The 17,091-nt window shown below is 47.5% G+C and overlaps 1 protein-coding gene across 1 annotated transcript in view; it reads left to right on the top strand.

Moving 5' to 3' along the window:
• The window catches only part of LIX1L (limb and CNS expressed 1 like), a 29,699-nt gene that overhangs the window by 745 nt on the left and 11,863 nt on the right, over positions 1–17,091 (top strand). Inside the window, exons 2-4 of the mRNA XM_044449052.1 lie at positions 77–177; positions 11,975–12,138; positions 14,513–14,653. Coding sequence (XP_044304987.1) covers positions 77–177; positions 11,975–12,138; positions 14,513–14,653 — 406 coding nt within the window. The remainder of the gene's footprint in view (positions 1–76; positions 178–11,974; positions 12,139–14,512; positions 14,654–17,091) is intronic.

Below are 17,091 nucleotides of genomic sequence, written 5' to 3'. Positions count from 1 at the left end.
CGCCGCCTCCGCCGCCGCTGCCGCCGCCGCCGCCGCTGCTCCTGCCCGGCGTGACCACGGCCGCCGCCGCCGCCAGCGTCCCGGGAGCCGGCGCGGGAGGGCCGCCCGCCGTGCTGAAGGAGGCCGTCGAGGCCGTGGTGCGGAGCTTCGCCAAGCACACGCAGGGCTACGGCCGCGGTGAGGACGGGGGGCGTAGCCTGGGGAAGTTCTCTTGCGCCTCTGAGCGCGTGCAGAGCGGCGGCTCCCCGCGCGGAGCAAAGCGGCAACGGGCGCGGCCTCTCGGCTTGGCCTCCCTTCGCGGGTGGCTGTGACGAGCGGGACGGGCGCGGCTGGAAGAATGAGGGTTAGCAAAACGAACATGTCACAGGTCCCTAAGTGTCCCTGAGCATGTTCAGAGAGCCTTTCTCTTCCGATAGGCAACTGTTTATTTCAGTTTGCATATTCCCTTTGTTTCTGCAAGGAGCCCAGGGCAGATCATGTGATCTCTAGCTCTTCTCCACTGTATCCTCACAACAACCCTGTGCAGTAGGCGAGGTTCCATTTGAGTGACTGGCTGAAAGCCACCCAGTGAATCTCGTGGCCAGGGGAGGTTCAGACTCAGATCTCATAACTCCCAGTCCAGCTCCAACCAGACAGGTGCTTGCCTTCCTCCTCCAAAGAAAGAAAGAAAAATCTCTGAGGATGGAAGAGCATTTCTGTTCCACAGAGAGCTTTTCCTCCCAGACCAGAACAAAGTAGATTGTGAAATTCTCTTGATCATATGAAGGGTGCCTTTCCCATCTGGCAGTGTAAAGCACAGATGTATTTGAATATGTATAAACTGAGTTTCTGATGCTCTGCTCAAAGAAGGACTTAAGGTCTCTTTCTCTGTTTCTTAGAATAGGCTGCTTGTAAAGAAAAAGAATAGTTCCATATGTGGAATAGTTTTAGGTTCTGGTAGGAAACAGTATTGATTGTGTAGTCAGCATTTAGTACAAGCGATCCAAAGTACAGTGATGTGAGTAGAACCTTTAAGTGTTCCAAGTATTTGATATCTGCTATTTAGTTGCAGTACTTAAAACAACACTGCAAGGTTGCCCCAGTATTACTGTCCCTCATATAGCAGATGGGAGTGACTGAGGCTTAGAGAGACTTTCTTAGGGCCACCTAGTAAGTTCATGGCAAAAGTGAGATTTGAAACCAAGATTTCTTGTCTTGTAGCTGTTTGCTGCTATGCTACACTAGAAAAAGTATATGCACAGTGTCGCCTTTTTGCCTTTAAAAATGCAGTTTGGGGGTGGGGGAAGGAAATAACAAACGTTGACCATTCACCGTTTCCCCCCATCTCTACTTCCTTCTGCTCTGGTGACTAGCCAGGAAGAAAAAATCCAGCCAGGCCAGAAAAAAATGTGATTGCCTTTCAGTGGGATACTGAAAGTCATGTGGCCAACCCTGGGAGACCCTGAAATGCAGCCGTGTGTGAAAGAATTGCTGTGAAAGAATCGGTATCTTAGGATTCGCCTAACATAGTGAGTTAGAGTCTGCCGATATGGGTGCGTGAGGAGTGCTTGGCAGGTATAAACCTTTCCCAAGCACGAGCTGTTCTTGCAGAAAGGGGACTTGAATGGGTCAGTTCCTCTGGTCTGGGGATCTTGGAGCAGGAAGCCTGGGTTCAAATAATTGGGGAGGAATGTGCTATCCTCTTACCTCCTGCCCTTGTTTGTTTTGCTAACCTGCATACTGATAATGGATTGAAACTTCTAATGTTCCACGTAAGAATCATATTTGTTCATTAATTCAGTTTGTTTAGTGGTGTTTTTACCTCTGGGTTCTAATTTAATGTATATATACTATAACAGTAAAGGTCATTAACCTCCATAGCATCCATTGTTTCTTTGGCAGTCAGATGTTCTTTGGCTGAGACTCATTTCTAGGGGTGTAAGTCTGAAATCCTCCTGGTTTTAGCCAGCGTTGGAGAAAGGAGTCTTTCATCCTGACCAAACGTTTCCTTCAATAAGGATGCATCCTGTTCTTCCCAGCCATTTCTCTGAAGAGCAGTGTCTGCTAGCAGTGATCTAAGTCTGTTTATCTTGTGCACAAGAAGGGATTGGTTTGTTCAGACTGTTTGCTTTAGGACATATGTGTTCATGTATAGTTTGCCACACATGTTTTGTTTTAGAATTGGATGGAGGAACCCAAACTGTGAACATTCTAGGGTGACCTCAAACTTGGGTCATCCTCAAGAGCTCTTTGGTTGTCTTAAGAAATGTGTTTAAGAAGGAAGGACAATTAAAATATGAGATTTCACAAACTTCTAAATGGAAAAATGGCTTCTCCTCCTCTGGCTGTTTGATGATTCCAACATCAGCTCGCAACAGCAGGTCCAGTGGACACCATGTGTTTCAAGCGGCAAAGACTTGGAAGGCGCGCTGTGGCTGAAACGCTGCTCTCCTTTTCTGGCCTTGAAAGGCTTTGAGGCCATGTGGAACCATTTACTCTTCCCTGTTTAATATGCAATGCAGATTGTGCTGTTGTATACAAGGCAGAGACCAGAGCCTGTGATCCAAGGGCCATAAACAATGAATATCAATAACAGCAAAGTGCTTTCTTATTGTAGATGCCTGCAGCTTGGGTAGGAAGCACAAATGTGACCTGCAGCTTCTCTTACTTGCCAAGATTTTGAAGGATAGTTTCTCTCCCACTGCGTCACGCAAACGAAGGCATTTGTGCCTTCACGCAGGGGAGTTTGTGGACATCCTGTGGGTTTCATCTCAGGACAGACTCTGGTCTGCTGCTGAATTCCAGACATTGTCTTGGCCAGCTTCTCTTCCGACAGATGTGGAAGGTTGTGGCTTCACAGGTTTTGGGAAACTGCTGTGTTGTCTTCAGGTGTGTGTATCGGGAGTGGCAGGGTGCAAGATCCAGAAGACAGATTCTGGTGATGATTGCCGTTCCCTATGTGGGGGAAGATCCATCAGGACCCTGGAAAAAAGCCGTGAGGTCATCTGGGTAGAGCAACATTAAACCAGGGCCTTGGTGGAGTTGGGAAAGGCGGCAGCGGCTGTCTTCTTTTCAACAGCGGATGCACATGAGGGTTGTGTTTGGGGAAGGCCACTATTTTTTCTCTCTTGCCTTCCTGCCCTGCTCCCCATGGAGGAACAGGCAATGCAAACTCTTTGGGTTTTATCGGTAGTGCAACCTGGGAACTTTTGGCTTAGTTGAAACAAGAGGGTCACCTAGTGAGTATGATCTGAGAAGAAAGAAAGGAGAGGGGATTCGGGGGAAGGTACTGGTCATGACGGCAATATTTTACCTTCAGGAACAGAGGTAGCCTTCAGAGAGCAATGCCAAGGGACATGATAGCCTGCAGGCCCCAGTTGATCCCAGAGGAATCTGGTTGACCAGTGTGGGAAATAGGATGCGGGGCCAGGTAAAGCTTTGGTCCGATCCAGCAGCACTCTTAGGATTCTCATTCCAGTTTCCATAAACTTGGGTTTGTTTTTGCTGTTGGCATTTGTCTGGGGTTGCGGGATTTTTGGTTCAGTGAACTTCACCCTTCTTTCAGGAACAGCCGCACTTCATATTAAATGTTGGTAACAATTGGGAACAGCTGTAAGAGACCCATTGTTAGTGTTCTGCGAGACCAAATATTTGTGAATGCCAGTACTGGGATGCCTGACATTTCTTCTGAGCCAGTATATAAGGCCGACGTTGGGTGGACACGCTGGATGCAGTGTGTCCTCACAAGGATTTCTTCAACTCGCCAGCAGCCGTTCTCTCCCCTTCCCCGTCGATATTCTGAGGGCAGAGGCATCTCCCAGCCACTTTCTTTCTTTTGATGCAGCACGCATTCGTGCCTAAACGAACGCAGGCAGGGCTGCTGGGAGGGATGCCCAGGTGTGCGGCAGCTGCACAGTCGTGTGTTCCAGTCACAAGACTTGGAGGCAGCGTTCCATAACGTCCGTGGCGGAGGCCAGAGGTGAGGTGGGGCTGCCTTAGCCGAAGCCCAGCCACAGCCCCGCGCTGCCGGCGGAGGTGGCTTCTCGCTCTAGCCCTCAAGAGTGTGTGATCCTGGTGTGAGCCAGCTTCAGTCCCAGAGTGCATTGCTTTTCCACAGTATTGTGGGGGCCAGGAAGGGGTCTCTGGAAAGCTGTTATTCGTTAAGCTCTTTATCTTGTATGCATGTTTGCATACTTTGAGGTAAGCCTTGGCCAACTCTTCATGGAAACCTGGACCTCTTTGTTCGCTTTCTTTTAAACATTTGTAGCCAAGATAATCACTATTTTTACTTTGGCCACTGATGCTGTTTTTCCATCTTCCTCTTTAAGTCAGAACCTCTAAAGCAAGTTGGAGTAATAGAGAAGCAGCTTGCACATATCTTTTTAGTTGCTTCTTTTAAGGGGTCATGGGAACAGGAAAGCACTGATCCTTAACAAATGCAGGATGCAGTTGGTCTGCCTGTGTGAACCAGTGTTTGAAAGCATCATTTGACTGCAGACTTGTTACTGTAAACATTGATGGCTTGGCTAGCACATAGTCCTGTGTATCTCTCCCCCTTAATCAGTGGGACAAGATCCTATTTACTTTTAAAACAAATGTCCTGCTGTTTTGAATATATGTTAATGGGGATGAGTCTAGTTTTGTTCCTAAGCTCATCAGTTTCATAATCTTAAATATGGAACTCCTTCTTTAATAAAAACTGCTCCTCAAATGTTTCTTTTGAAAATAATCATAATAACCCAAATAATTTTGCTTGCATTACTGATACCATTTTTGCATATTGCAAATTGTTGTTCATACGATGCTGTCTTAGGCCTGCTGAAAATTGTTAGATAATTACTCTAAAGCAGCAGTCCCTTGATTGGGCATTCAAATTTTCTAATTCCCTCTTCCATGGGACCCAATGTATGGTATTTATTCATTGATATTATAGATATTTATGGACACAGAATGTGAGTTGAAGTAACTGATCAGCTTCAATAAGCATTTCTAATAACTATAAAGACTGAGAGTCAGAAGACACTATAGGGTCAAACCTGGATTCTAGCAACTGTAAATCTTGCTACTCAACCATCACAGGCAAACCGTATTTGACAGAAAATGACAAAAACTCATTATCCCCCACTAATTGATTGGAAGTAAGAATGAACTTGTCCATTCAAGTCTGGCAAGCAAGCATTTTTTACTGATTTTTATATCTGAATTTTGCCATTGTGCCAATTTAGCCTGCAAAAATGGGTCAGACTCTAGACAGCATGAAGAACCCCACCTGCTTCAATCTGGCTAGAGCCCAATTCCGTTCAGCTGACCAGAGAGTCCAGATGAGCATTCCAGAACTGAACTGTGGTGGAAAAATTAATCTAACCAGAAAAGACCAAATTTTACTACAGGTTGGCAAATAAACTTAATGATATAACTCAGGATCCAGAAAGCCAAATCCAGCTTCTTGAATAGAAAGTTACGTCCTTCTCAAAGATACTCAGGATGGACAGATTTGTGTTTAAGTAAATCCATCAACTATCCCAGAGTGTGTAGCTTTAGATGCCATGCTGACACCCATGTGGGTTGCGTTGTAGGCTGCTGCTGCAAACCAGTATTGGCTTGCAAGTAGCGCACACCCCCACACACCACATTTTGTCTCCAGCTGCCCACACTGTGTGCAAATGGTCTAAAGAAGAACTTGCATACCATTCCTGGAATCAACGTGGCGAGGAACGTTCATCTTGTCAGGGTTCTCATTAATGCGCCGGTTGTCTTATGTTTCAGTATTTTGATGGAGTTTACGCTTTTTAATACTGTGCATTTCCACTGGAGAAAGAAATGGCAACCCACTCCAGTATCTTTGCCATGAAAACCCCACGGACAGTACCAAAAGGCAAAAAGATATGATGCCGGAAGATGAGCCCCTCAGGTCGGAAGGTGTCCAATATGCTCCTGGGGAAGAGCAGAGGGCTAGTATTAGTAGCGCCAGAAAGAATGAAGCGACTGGGTCAAAGCCGAAAGGACACTCAGTTGCCGATGTATCTGGTGGTGAAAGGAGAGTCCGATGCTGCAAAGATCTATACTCCATAGGAACCTGGGATGTAAGATCCATGAATCAAGGCAAGCTGGATGTGGTCAAACAAGAGATGACAAGACTCAACATTGACATCTTAGGAATCAGTGAACTAAAATGGACAGGAATGGGTGAATTTAATTCAAATGACCATCGGGTATACTACTGCGGGCAAGAATCCCTCAGAAGAAATGGAGTTGCCTTCATAGTCAATAAAAGAGTAGGAAAAGCAGTACTGGGATACAATCTCCAAAATGACCGAATGATCTCAGTTCGAATCCAAGGCAAACCTTTCAACATCACAGGAGTCCAAGTTTCTGCCCCAACCACTGGTGCTGAAGAGGCTGAAGTTGACCAGTTCTATGAAGGCTACAACACCTTCTAGAATTAACACCAAAAGATGATGTCCATATCATCATGGGGGATTGGAATGCTAAAGTAGGAAGCCAAAAGATAACCGGAATAACAGGCAAGTTTGGCCTTGGAGTACAAAATGAAGCAGGGCACAGGCTGGCAGAATTTTGTCAAGAGAACACGATGGTCATAGCAAACACTCTTTTCCAACAACCCAAGAGACGATTCTACACATGGACATCACCAGGCAGTCATCACAGAAATCAGATTGACTATGTGCTCTGCAGCCAAAGATGGAGAAGCTCTGTACGGTCAGTAAAAACTAGACCAGGAGCTGACTGTGGCTCAGATCATGAGCTTCTGGTTGCAAAATTTAGGCTTAAATTGAAGATAGTAGGGAAAAGCACTAGGCCACTCAGGTATGACCTAAATCATATCCCTGATGAATATACAGTAGAGGTGACAAATAGATTTCAGGAATTAGATCTGATAGACAGAGTGCCTGAAGAACTATGGACGGAGGTTCGCAACATTGTACAAGAGGCAGCAACTAAAACCATCCCAAAGAAAAAGAAATGCAAGAAAGCAAAATGGCTGTCTGAGGAAGCTCTACAAATAGCTGAGGAAAGAAGGAAAGCGAAAGGCAAAGGAGAAAGAGAAAGATACAAACAATTGAATGCAGAATTCCAGAGAATAGCTAGAAGAGATAGGAAGGCCTTCTTAAATGAACAGTGCAAAGAAATAGAACAATAGAATAGGGAGGACCAGAGATCTCTTCATGAAAATTGGAGTTATGAAGGGAAAGTTTCATGCAAAGATGGGCATGATAAAGGACCAAAATGGCAGGGACCTAACAGAGGCAGAAGAGATTAAGAAGAGGTGGCAAGATTACACAGAAGAACTATACAAGAAAGAGCTTAACGTCCCTGATAACCACGATGGGGTGATCACTGACCTTGAGCCAGACATCCTGGAATGTGAAGTCGAATGGGCCTTGGGAAGTCTGAGCAACAACAAAGCTAGAGGAGATGACAGTATTCCAGCTGAGCTATTCAAAATCTTAAAAGACGATGCAGTAAAAGTGCTACACTCCATGTGCCAGCAAATTTGGAAAACTCAACAGTGGCCACAGGATTGGAAAAGGTCAGTTTACATTCCTATCCGAAGGAAGGGCAATGCCAAGGAATGTTCAAACTAACGCACCATTGCACTCATTTCACATGCTAGCAAAGTTATGCTCAAAATCCTACAAACTAGGCTCCAGCAGTATGTGGACTGAGAGCTACCAGAAGAACAGGCAGGATTTCAAAGAGGGAGAGGAACTAGAGATCAAATTGCCAACATACGCTGGATCATGGAGAAAGCTAAGGAGGGAGTTCCAGAAAAACATCTGCTTCATTGACTATGCTAAAGCCTTTGATTGTGTGGATCACAACAAATTGTGGCAAGTCCTTAAAGAAATGGGAGTACCTGACCATCGTATTTGTCTCTTGAGAAACCTATATGCAGGTCAAGAAGCAACAGTGAGAACTGGGCAGGGAACCACTGATTGGTTCAAAATTGAGAAAGGAGTTCGGCAAGGCTGTATACTGTCACCCTGCCTATTTAACTTATATGCAGAGCACATAATGAGAAAGGCGGGGCTGGATGAATCACCAGTTGGAATTAAGATTGCTGGGAGAAATATCAACAATCTCAGATATGCAGATGATACCACTCTCATGGCAGAAAGTGAAGAGGCACTAAAGAGCCTCTTGATGCAGGTGAAGGAGGAGAGCGCAAAAGTTGGCTTGAAACTCAACATTAAGAAAACTAAGATCATGGCATCCGGTCCTCTCACTTCCTGGCAAATAGATGGGGAAGAAATGGAGATAGTGACAGATTTTATTTTCCTGGGCTCCAAGATCAGCGCAGCCAAGCAATTAAAAGACGCTTGCTCCTGGGGAGGAAAGCTGTGGCAAATCTAGACAGCATACTAAAAAGCAGAGACATCACCCTGCCAACAGAAGTGCGTATAGTCAAGGCTATGGTTTTCCCAGTTGCAGTGTATGGCTGTGAAAGCTGGACCATAAGGAAGGCTGAGCGCCAAAGGATTGAGGCCTTTGAATTGTGGTGCTTGAGAAGACTCCTGAGAGGCCCTTGGACTGCAAGGTGATCAAACCAGTCAGTCCTAGAGGAGATCAACCCTGACTGCTCTTTAGAAGGCCAGATCCTGAAGATGAAACTCAAATACTTTGGCCACCTAATGAGAAGGAAGGACTCCCTGGAGAAGAGCCTAATGCTGGGGACAATAGATGGCAAAAGAAGAAGGGGGCGACAGAGGATGAGGTGGCTGGATGGGGTCACGGAAGCAGTTGGCGTGAGCTTAAGTGGACTCTGGGGGATGGTGGAGGACAGGAAGGCCTGGAGGAGTGTTGTCCATGGGGTCGTGATGGGTTGGACATGACTTTGCGACTAACAACAGCTACAAGAACAACAAGAATACTGTGCATGTTTTTTTCTGTTGTAAGTTACTTTAGGTCTTTTCTAAAGAAAGGTGGCTAAACTCAGATGTGCCTTTATAACACTTGGCTGTAGCCCAGGTCACACCATGACGTGGCACAATTGTCGCATGTGTTGTGCACATATGTATGAATCTGCTGTTTCACACTGATCTCATTTGTGCATAAAGGCCAGCCCAGAAGCAAGCAGGCTGCCTCCTGCTCGTTCGCTCACTCACTTGCTCACTTCTTCTGCTTTACATCCAGTTTAGAAAAAGACACAGGTGCAAACTGGAGTTAGAACCCTTCCCCAGCCCAGAATTCCAGGTCCACTGGTCACACTGGGTGCACATCTGGACCAGCCAGTGGTCCTGAGGTGGCTTGCTTGCTCCCCTGTGGCCCCAACATCCCATGAGTGATCGGGATGTGTGGACAGGGTCTTAGTTTCAGAAACGCACTTGGGATTGGGGCCTTGAACAGCAGTGTGCCCCTCCCCTCCCCTCCCCTGAGTGGCTCTCACAGCTTGTGAATTAAGGGCACTGAATTATTCAGTGCTACTTTCAAACACATACCTAAATTGTATTCTGTGCACACACATAATTAATTGGCCTGACAGTGGTTGCTTTTGCATATGCCTGCATTCATCCAGACTTGTGACTTTCCTTTGCTGCGTTGATGCATAAATACAGTTTCCTTTTAGATGGCCAGTTAGATTTTGGCAAGCGCTCCAAAAGCACGAAATGGGCAGATCTGTATGTGCCATAGAGGCTAGCCTGTGTTCTGCACTTGTCCCTTTAGATTCAGAACAAACCTCATCCTGAAGGCTTGAGCCAAATAATAGAACCAAGCTGAAGATAATTGAATCCAAGCAGCTTTCCGCTGTTTCAAACCCAGGACATGCCTTTCACCTTCCTAGGATCCCTTTTAGTTATTTCACAACACAGAAACAGAGCGAGTCAGAAGGGCTTCCTGGGCCATCTAGTCTGACCCCCGGCTCCAGCCGGCTCTGTTCACGACACGCCCGCCATAACAACATATTTGTTGTTTCACTCCCTGTGACTTTCTGTCTTGTCTGGAGTAACTAGATACGAAGAAGTGAATTTTGGTAAGCAGAGGCTGCTGTGACAGGTGGTACTAGCTGAAACTCTTTTTCTTGCAAGTTGGAAGTCTTCCTTTGCAGTTATCCTGCTTTTCCATGTCTTTTCCTCTTGCTCTTTTCTCCTCCTCAAATCCTAAGCAGGGCAGTTGGTTCCACTGCTCTGACTCAGAGGTGGGATCCAGCCCTGTGGTCTAAATCAGGTAATCCATTCCGAGAGCCAAAGGGCACGACCCAGAGACCACTCCTGCACTTCACTTTCGCTGGACTTCTCCAAATCTCCAGCGGCAGCCACCTTTAAAGATGAGGCAGCTGGACATCCCTCTGACGGGATGCTTGGCCTTATAGGCCCCTTCCGGCCCTACAGTTCTAGGATTCTCTGAACGAAATCACCATCTATGAAGGCTTCCTACATGCTCACCTTGTTCACTGCCTCAGTAATAGGCCGGAATTCCATCTTTTGCTTTTGGTGATTACTTTGGTTTTATGCTGTTTTAAACTTAACCGTTTTTATATTACGCTTTACTCTGTTCTTGTGTTTTATGGTGTTAAGTGTTGTTGTGGGAGCAGCCCAGAGATTTTTGGCTTATGGGCAGTATAGAAAAACAAAAAGGCATGTAAGTTTAGACTCCCTCCCCCAGAAGAGCCTACAACTCCCAGTTTGGCCACTTCTAGGCCTCTCTCTGTGTCTTGGTCAACAGTTCCATAGAATTGTAGAAGAGGCTGCACTACTCTATTCCTTCTACTCAAGTTAGGAAGAAGAAAACTTAACAGAAGCTTAACATAATTAGAGGGAAAATGCAGCTTGTCATGTCCGCTTGTTCATTTTTTCATTCATTCAAAACCTTACAGCCCTGTCAAGGCCATGTACAAGACTTGAAGGCACAAAAGAATAACAAAAGCAATGACAAAATAAAAGTTAACAATTAAAAACTGTTAGCTCCCATAGAATCTTAACTAGGCTAAGATAAACTGAATGTTTAGGACCTGCTTGATGGCCTGGCATGTTGAATCCTAGAAAAGCATTTATAAATTGGAACAGATGTTTGCATGCAGCCAGGGCTACTGCTGAAGAGACCCCGACTCTTCTGCCCATCAGCCTCACTATCTTACAGTCTGGTACACAAGCAGGGCCTTGGATATTGATCTCGGAATTCAGGCAGGTTCATGTAACCTGGACTCACACCCTTTAGGGCTTTAAAACCAGTACCAGCACTTTAAACTCAGCCAGGAAATGATCTGGCCACCGAGCCAATTGGCAAAATACAGGCATCCTATGATCCTGCTACCTAAAACAGCTATTCAGATTCTTTGCTGTTTTTGCTCACAACAAGGAACATCAAATCGGGGAGGTGTGTGCCCCTCCCCTGCCCCGGCCCTCATCTGTATTTCCTGCATGACCTCAAACTGCTTCTGCTGCTTTTGACTCTCTGGCCCCACTTTAGCGTTGGTCTTGCTAACGGGTTATAAAAGGCATTCCATTTTGTGAGACTTCTGTATTAAAAGCACAGTGATTGCAAAGAATGTCACGTGTCAAAATCCACCGTAGGTCAATATTTTCTTAGAATCAATCTGAGCATCACAACGTAGTGAGCAATTCTGGTTAGACCTAGTGATGGCAAAGGTGTATTTTGTTCCAAATGCGTTTGCCTGTTACCCTGAGATCTTGCATTTCTTTCAAAGTGTCACCTGTGGCTCTTTAGCATGGGATCCATAACATATTCTTGCACCTCCATCTCAGATTAGAGGGATCCAAAGAAAGGGTTACGATGTGCTCAGTATTAATGCCAGACAGGCTATCGCTCCTTGGAGTGGAGGGGAGGGTGGCGCCTCGCTCCTGTGGGAGACTCGGCCTGCACTGGTGCCCTGGCTGTCTGTCTGGCGGGGGAAAGGGCAAGGAAGACAAGGAGCAAGGGGGAAGCCATGTTTCCAGAACAGATTGTGCCCACTGTAAAAAACAACTTGCACCGTTTGAATGTCCTGACACCAGCCCTCCTCGTCTGCTTTCAGTCAATGTCGTGGAAGCTCTCCAGGAATTCTGGCAAATGAAGCAGTCACGTGGGGCCGACCTGAAAAACGGAGCGCTGGTGGTCTACGAGATGGTCCCGTCCAACAGCCCCCCTTACGTCTGCTATGTCACGTTGCCGGGGGGGAGCTGCTTCGGCAGCTTTCAGGTTAGATTGCCTCCGCGCGATGTTTGGGACGGGTTCACTTTTCGCCTTAATCTTCTTATGGATCATTCCATCTGGTAGGATTGAGGATAAAGTCGCGTGCAAATGTTTTTAGTGGGGCCACGGCAGGGTACTTGTCCCAGTACAGGCAGTCCCTGGGTTGTGAACAAGTTCTGTTCCTGAGAAAACGTACATTCATCTTTGAGTTGAATTGCTATATAAGTCGGATCAGGTATAGTTGGCCCTCCACATTTGTGGGGGGTTAGGGATGCAGGACAGTGGAAAAATCAGAAATATCTCTAGCCCCACCTCCCTGCCCAAACTCACCAGCACCTCCTCGTTGCACCCAGGAAATGCCAGTGCAGTTTCTCTCCCTGGATGGACAGGATGGGAAGCCAGGCTTTGGAGGCCTCACTTTCTCTATGGCGATGCTTTAGAGGCCCTGCCTCTCTCCCCTATCACTTCCTCTCTGTGGGGATGACAATATTCTGCAGTAATTTTGTAAAAAAGTAATAGACTGTATGGCAGTTCGGTTGTAAGTACAGGGTGTTTGTAGCGCAGACGTTCATAACTCAGGGATTGCCTGTACTTCAGCCAGCCCTGGCCCAAGACTGGCGCCCAGGTAGCTGTGCAAAGCACACCATGTGGATGGTGGGGTGATGGATCAGCGCCAGGCACACGAGGAGGGCATTGCGCAGGTGCAGAACGTGCCCTGGTCAATTGCAGCGATGCTGGACATGTTCCCTGAGCCACTTCGGCCCCTGCAGGGGCTTCTAGGTTGGGCTTGTTGGGCTCAAGCAAGAGGCAGTCAGGATAGTCCGCCTGAGAACTGTCCTTCCATTCACTGACCTGCGAAAGCCGGTGTGTCACCCGAAACGTTGCTGGTGCTTCTGTGCCAGAAGTTTCAAAGTACATCCCTCTCTGTTCTATGCCCTGTAGGTTTGCAGGCGTTCTCAGCCTTTTAGGGCTCATGCGCATGTTTGGAATATGGAGGGAGCGTTGTGAGCAGTCTTGCAAAATGGCGGGTGTTGTGGGTCTTGCCCTTCCATAAAGCGACTGCTGTGTTGGGTATGGCAGAACACCCATTTTCCAGAAAGCAATCTAGTGGCGCTAACAGGAAAATGACTAGCCCCCAAACTGAGTTCAAGGCAGAAATGAGAGCTGAGCACGAACAGGCGCCTTCCCGGCGGCAGCACCCATCCTCTGGAGAACCCTTCCATGGGCGACATGGGCCCCGCAAAGGGGGTACCTTGCAAATGTGCCCCAAAAACACAGGTTCGCCCGCTCTTCCTCTGGCTTTTAATTAACTGCATTTCCGTGCTGTCCCATCTTACCATTCCTTCCGGACCTGTCTTATTGTGATTGAAATTGTTTTGTGCATTTTAAATGTGGTTTGCATTACTGCAGAACTCACTGTTGTTTTCAATAGCATATTTAACTGTGATTTTTAACCTATGTGAATTAGGGGTTTATTGTATTAGGCAGTCTCTAATATATAACAAATAAATGAACAGGCAAACAAACAAGCCTGCTCTTTCAAGTCCAAATGAAAATGCTGCTGGAGAGCATCTGGAATCCTTAAATGAAACAAAACTCTTGTTCGTGCCCCCTGAGTCCTGCAACCGCAGCGGGTCAGACCGAGGGCCTTCATGGCCCCTCCCAGCTCTGCTCTTCCCTGATTCCGTGACTTCGGGGCGATAAGGAGGCTGTCAAGCGCCAGGAGAGACACCTGTGTGTGGACCGCAGCTCCTGGACACAACGCGGGGGACCCCCGGCGGCAGAGATAACAAGGTGTTTTGACTGCACTGAGCTGTAGTTCCACCTCTGCCAGCCTGGTGCCCTCCTGACATTTTGACCAACCACTCCCAGCATTCCTGGCCATAGGCCAAATGGCTGGGAGTGATGGGAATTGAAGTCCCACACATCTGGAAGGCATTAGGTTTGGGCAAGGCTGCTCCAGTCTGTGGGATCGCAACAGGCACCCAGAGAAGCAGCCCTGGTTTCTGAAGTTCCTGCCCGCTTGGAAGACAGCAACCTGTGTTTGGAGTGGGCGGTTGCAGCCTGGTTTAAGCTAATTAATTTTGTTGACAGACCCAGCTGTGGTATTTCCTTCCGCCAGTCAGATTTGCTGAGTTCAGCTGCCTCTGCAATTCTTTCACGCCACATGGCTGGAGTCGCTGGGTTTTAAAGTCCTTTCCTAATGACTTCAGGATGTTGGGAACATGGCAATTTAGCAGGGCCCAGTGGCCACATAATAACCATTTGGAATAGGGGTGACTCTGGGTGGGATCTAATTGTTCTTGGCCATATGATTATTGCTCCCTTGCCGGTTGTATTCCTCTTTCTCCTCTCCTCTCCTTCCCACTTCCCCACCCAGTTTTGTCCAACAAAAGCTGAGGCCAGGAGGAGCGCCGCAAAAATTGCTCTGATGAATTCCGTCTTCAATGAGCATCCATCCCGAAGGATCACGGATGAGTTTATTGAAAAGAGTGTCTCGGAGGCTCTGGCATCTTTCAACGTAAGTGATTCCAAAGACCCTGTGGGCTGTAATTATCGGGGCAGGAAAACGGTTCTTGACTTTCCCTTTCACCCTTCAGAATGCAGACGCTCGTCTTCTCCCAGTTACACGCCTGCTAATTTTCCCTTGGCACTTTCAGTTCAGCCTCTGGAAGGCCGACATTAGCCTTTTCTCCAACCCTTCCAGCTCCTACTGCAGGAGCCTCTGGCCCTGCAAACTGCAGCTCCCATCAGCCTGCCCCCAGGCTAGCCTGATGCAGCCAAAACAAGTATTCCAGTTCTGTTTATCGCTGGTTGCCTGACAGAGTTGGGCAGTGCGGAGAGGCGGGTGGGGCTCGGAGAGGCTGGTTTTGGTTATGGATTCGTTCATAGCCCTCCCCTGCTGCAGATTCATTGGCCAGCCTGAGGCCGGTCCTTTTCCCTTCGTTACCTGTTTGTGAAATGGGAGTACTGTTGACATAACGTTAATTTTAGGGAAAATACAAGATCCTAAATTATCCTGAAATGTAAGAGCCGTGTCAGAATCAAATGACATACACAGGTTTGATTACACTAAGCCTGTTTACTGTGAAATCAGGCTGACATTTTAGCTTGTTTAATGCCTTCTGCATTCTCAGCTAGGTCAAATCAAGCAATGAGGGAAGATGCCAAATCTTTATTCAGCAGAGGACTGGGAAGGAGGCACGTACTGAAACTTCGAAAGCATCAGTGCTGTGCATTTTTCTTTCATTTGTGTACACATTTAATTGCCATGGCAGCCCTCCAAATTGCTGGGAATGGCAATTTGGCACATGGTAGGAATTCTATGGGATTATTAGCTCAACCCATGAGCTACAGTTCCCACGAATGGATGGCTCCTAAACCGCTAATGAAACCTGAAGTGTAGCCATGCTCGTAGCACGTTCTCTGTACCTGTACCTCAAATCTCCATCCTGTCATTTAAAGAGTTGGCTGTCAAAGTAAGATTTGAGCGCCAAGAGCCATTCCTGAATAACGTGGGTGCCTGTGTCCATGAGGCTTGCGACGTGGCCGCATCCTCGTGTAAGCAGAATAAACCCAAGGTGGGTCCTCGGCGGTGATCTTGGACAAGTGCAAGTGATTCGGCCTCATGCACAGGCCCCGGCCCGCTCCTTTCATGTGGCGCAGAGAAGGCGTTTGCCTGCGTGTCATTTGCTTTCCCCCAATCTCTGCAGCTGCTGTGTATCCGCTATAGAATGTGGCCTGTTGCACACACTTGCTAACCTCGTCAGCTTTGACGAATAAATCTTCTCTGCCACGTGGCAGGTTCGTGGGCGCTCCCCCTTAAGGATGCCGCCCAGGCGGTCTCCCCAGCTGGCTGTGCTTGAGGGATGCGGGCATGGGAAGGAAGGCCAGTCCATCGGCCCTGACGGAAGCTGCAATCTTGCCGCTTTCCTCCCTGCCCCTTTTTTCATCATATATTGTATCTTTGTTCCATTGCAAGCCAGGAACTTCCTGGTAAGCTGCTCTTGGATCGGCTTTGTGATTATTTATCAGGATAGTCTTGCATGTGGACAGATTTCATAGTGTGAAGGATTTATTGATTTAAAACGTATTTTACCGGCTCCTCAGTCTAGAAGGCTCCCATGGCAGCTTAGATATTCAGTGAAAACAAACAGACCACTGCCCACCCGTATGAAAGACACCAAAGGAGAAAGGGATAGGGAGGGAAGAGGAAGAAGGCAGACTTGGGCTCCAGTGTCTCAGTGAACCGTTTGTTCCATAATGATCCGCTGGGAGCAGTTCGGGGAGGCAGAACGCGGAGCTGGTCCAGCAGGGCTGGTGGCGCAGCCTCGCCGCTTCCCTGTGTCTCTTCCTCCGCGTGGGCCGTAAGGCAAGTGTGCTCCAGCCACTGCATTTGTCTCGTGCCAGAAACAAAGTCGTGCTTCAGAGGTGGGCCCAGTAGGAATTACGCATGCATTGTGCTTCTGTACCCACGGGGCTCCCAGGGTGGTGTACCATTTAAAACATAGACATCACAGAGACGTTCTAGTCATGGGACGGCATATAACAGCTTTTTAAAAATAAAATAAGTACATAAAATCCAGCAATAAAACAGAACAATAAAACCCACTAGAAAACTCTACAAACCCAACAGCAAACAACCACAACAGTCCGTAAATCAGCACCTGGCACAGCAGTGATGATAAAACAAGCCTAAATTGGGGTTTTCACCTGGCCCCTAAAAGAGAACAAGTTACCAGGCATGGCTCTGTGGGGAGCACGTTCCACAAATGGGGTGCAACCACCGAGAAGGCCCCTCCCCTATTTGCCACCTGCTTTGCTTAGGGGGTGGCTCTTGAGAGGGACCTTCCCAGCAGATCTCAGTGGTTGGGTAGGGATACATGGGAGCAGGCGTGATACAAATGCAGGTATCCTGGCCCCCAGGCCATTCAGAACAAGCACTTTCTCCGCAGCCAG

The sequence above is a fragment of the Varanus komodoensis genome, unplaced genomic scaffold, assembly GCF_004798865.1.
Source record: "Varanus komodoensis strain SLA01 unplaced genomic scaffold, ASM479886v1 scaffold57, whole genome shotgun sequence".
Classification (NCBI taxonomy): Eukaryota; Metazoa; Chordata; class Lepidosauria; order Squamata; family Varanidae; genus Varanus; species Varanus komodoensis.
This window is presented reverse-complemented; position numbering and strand designations above follow the sequence as displayed.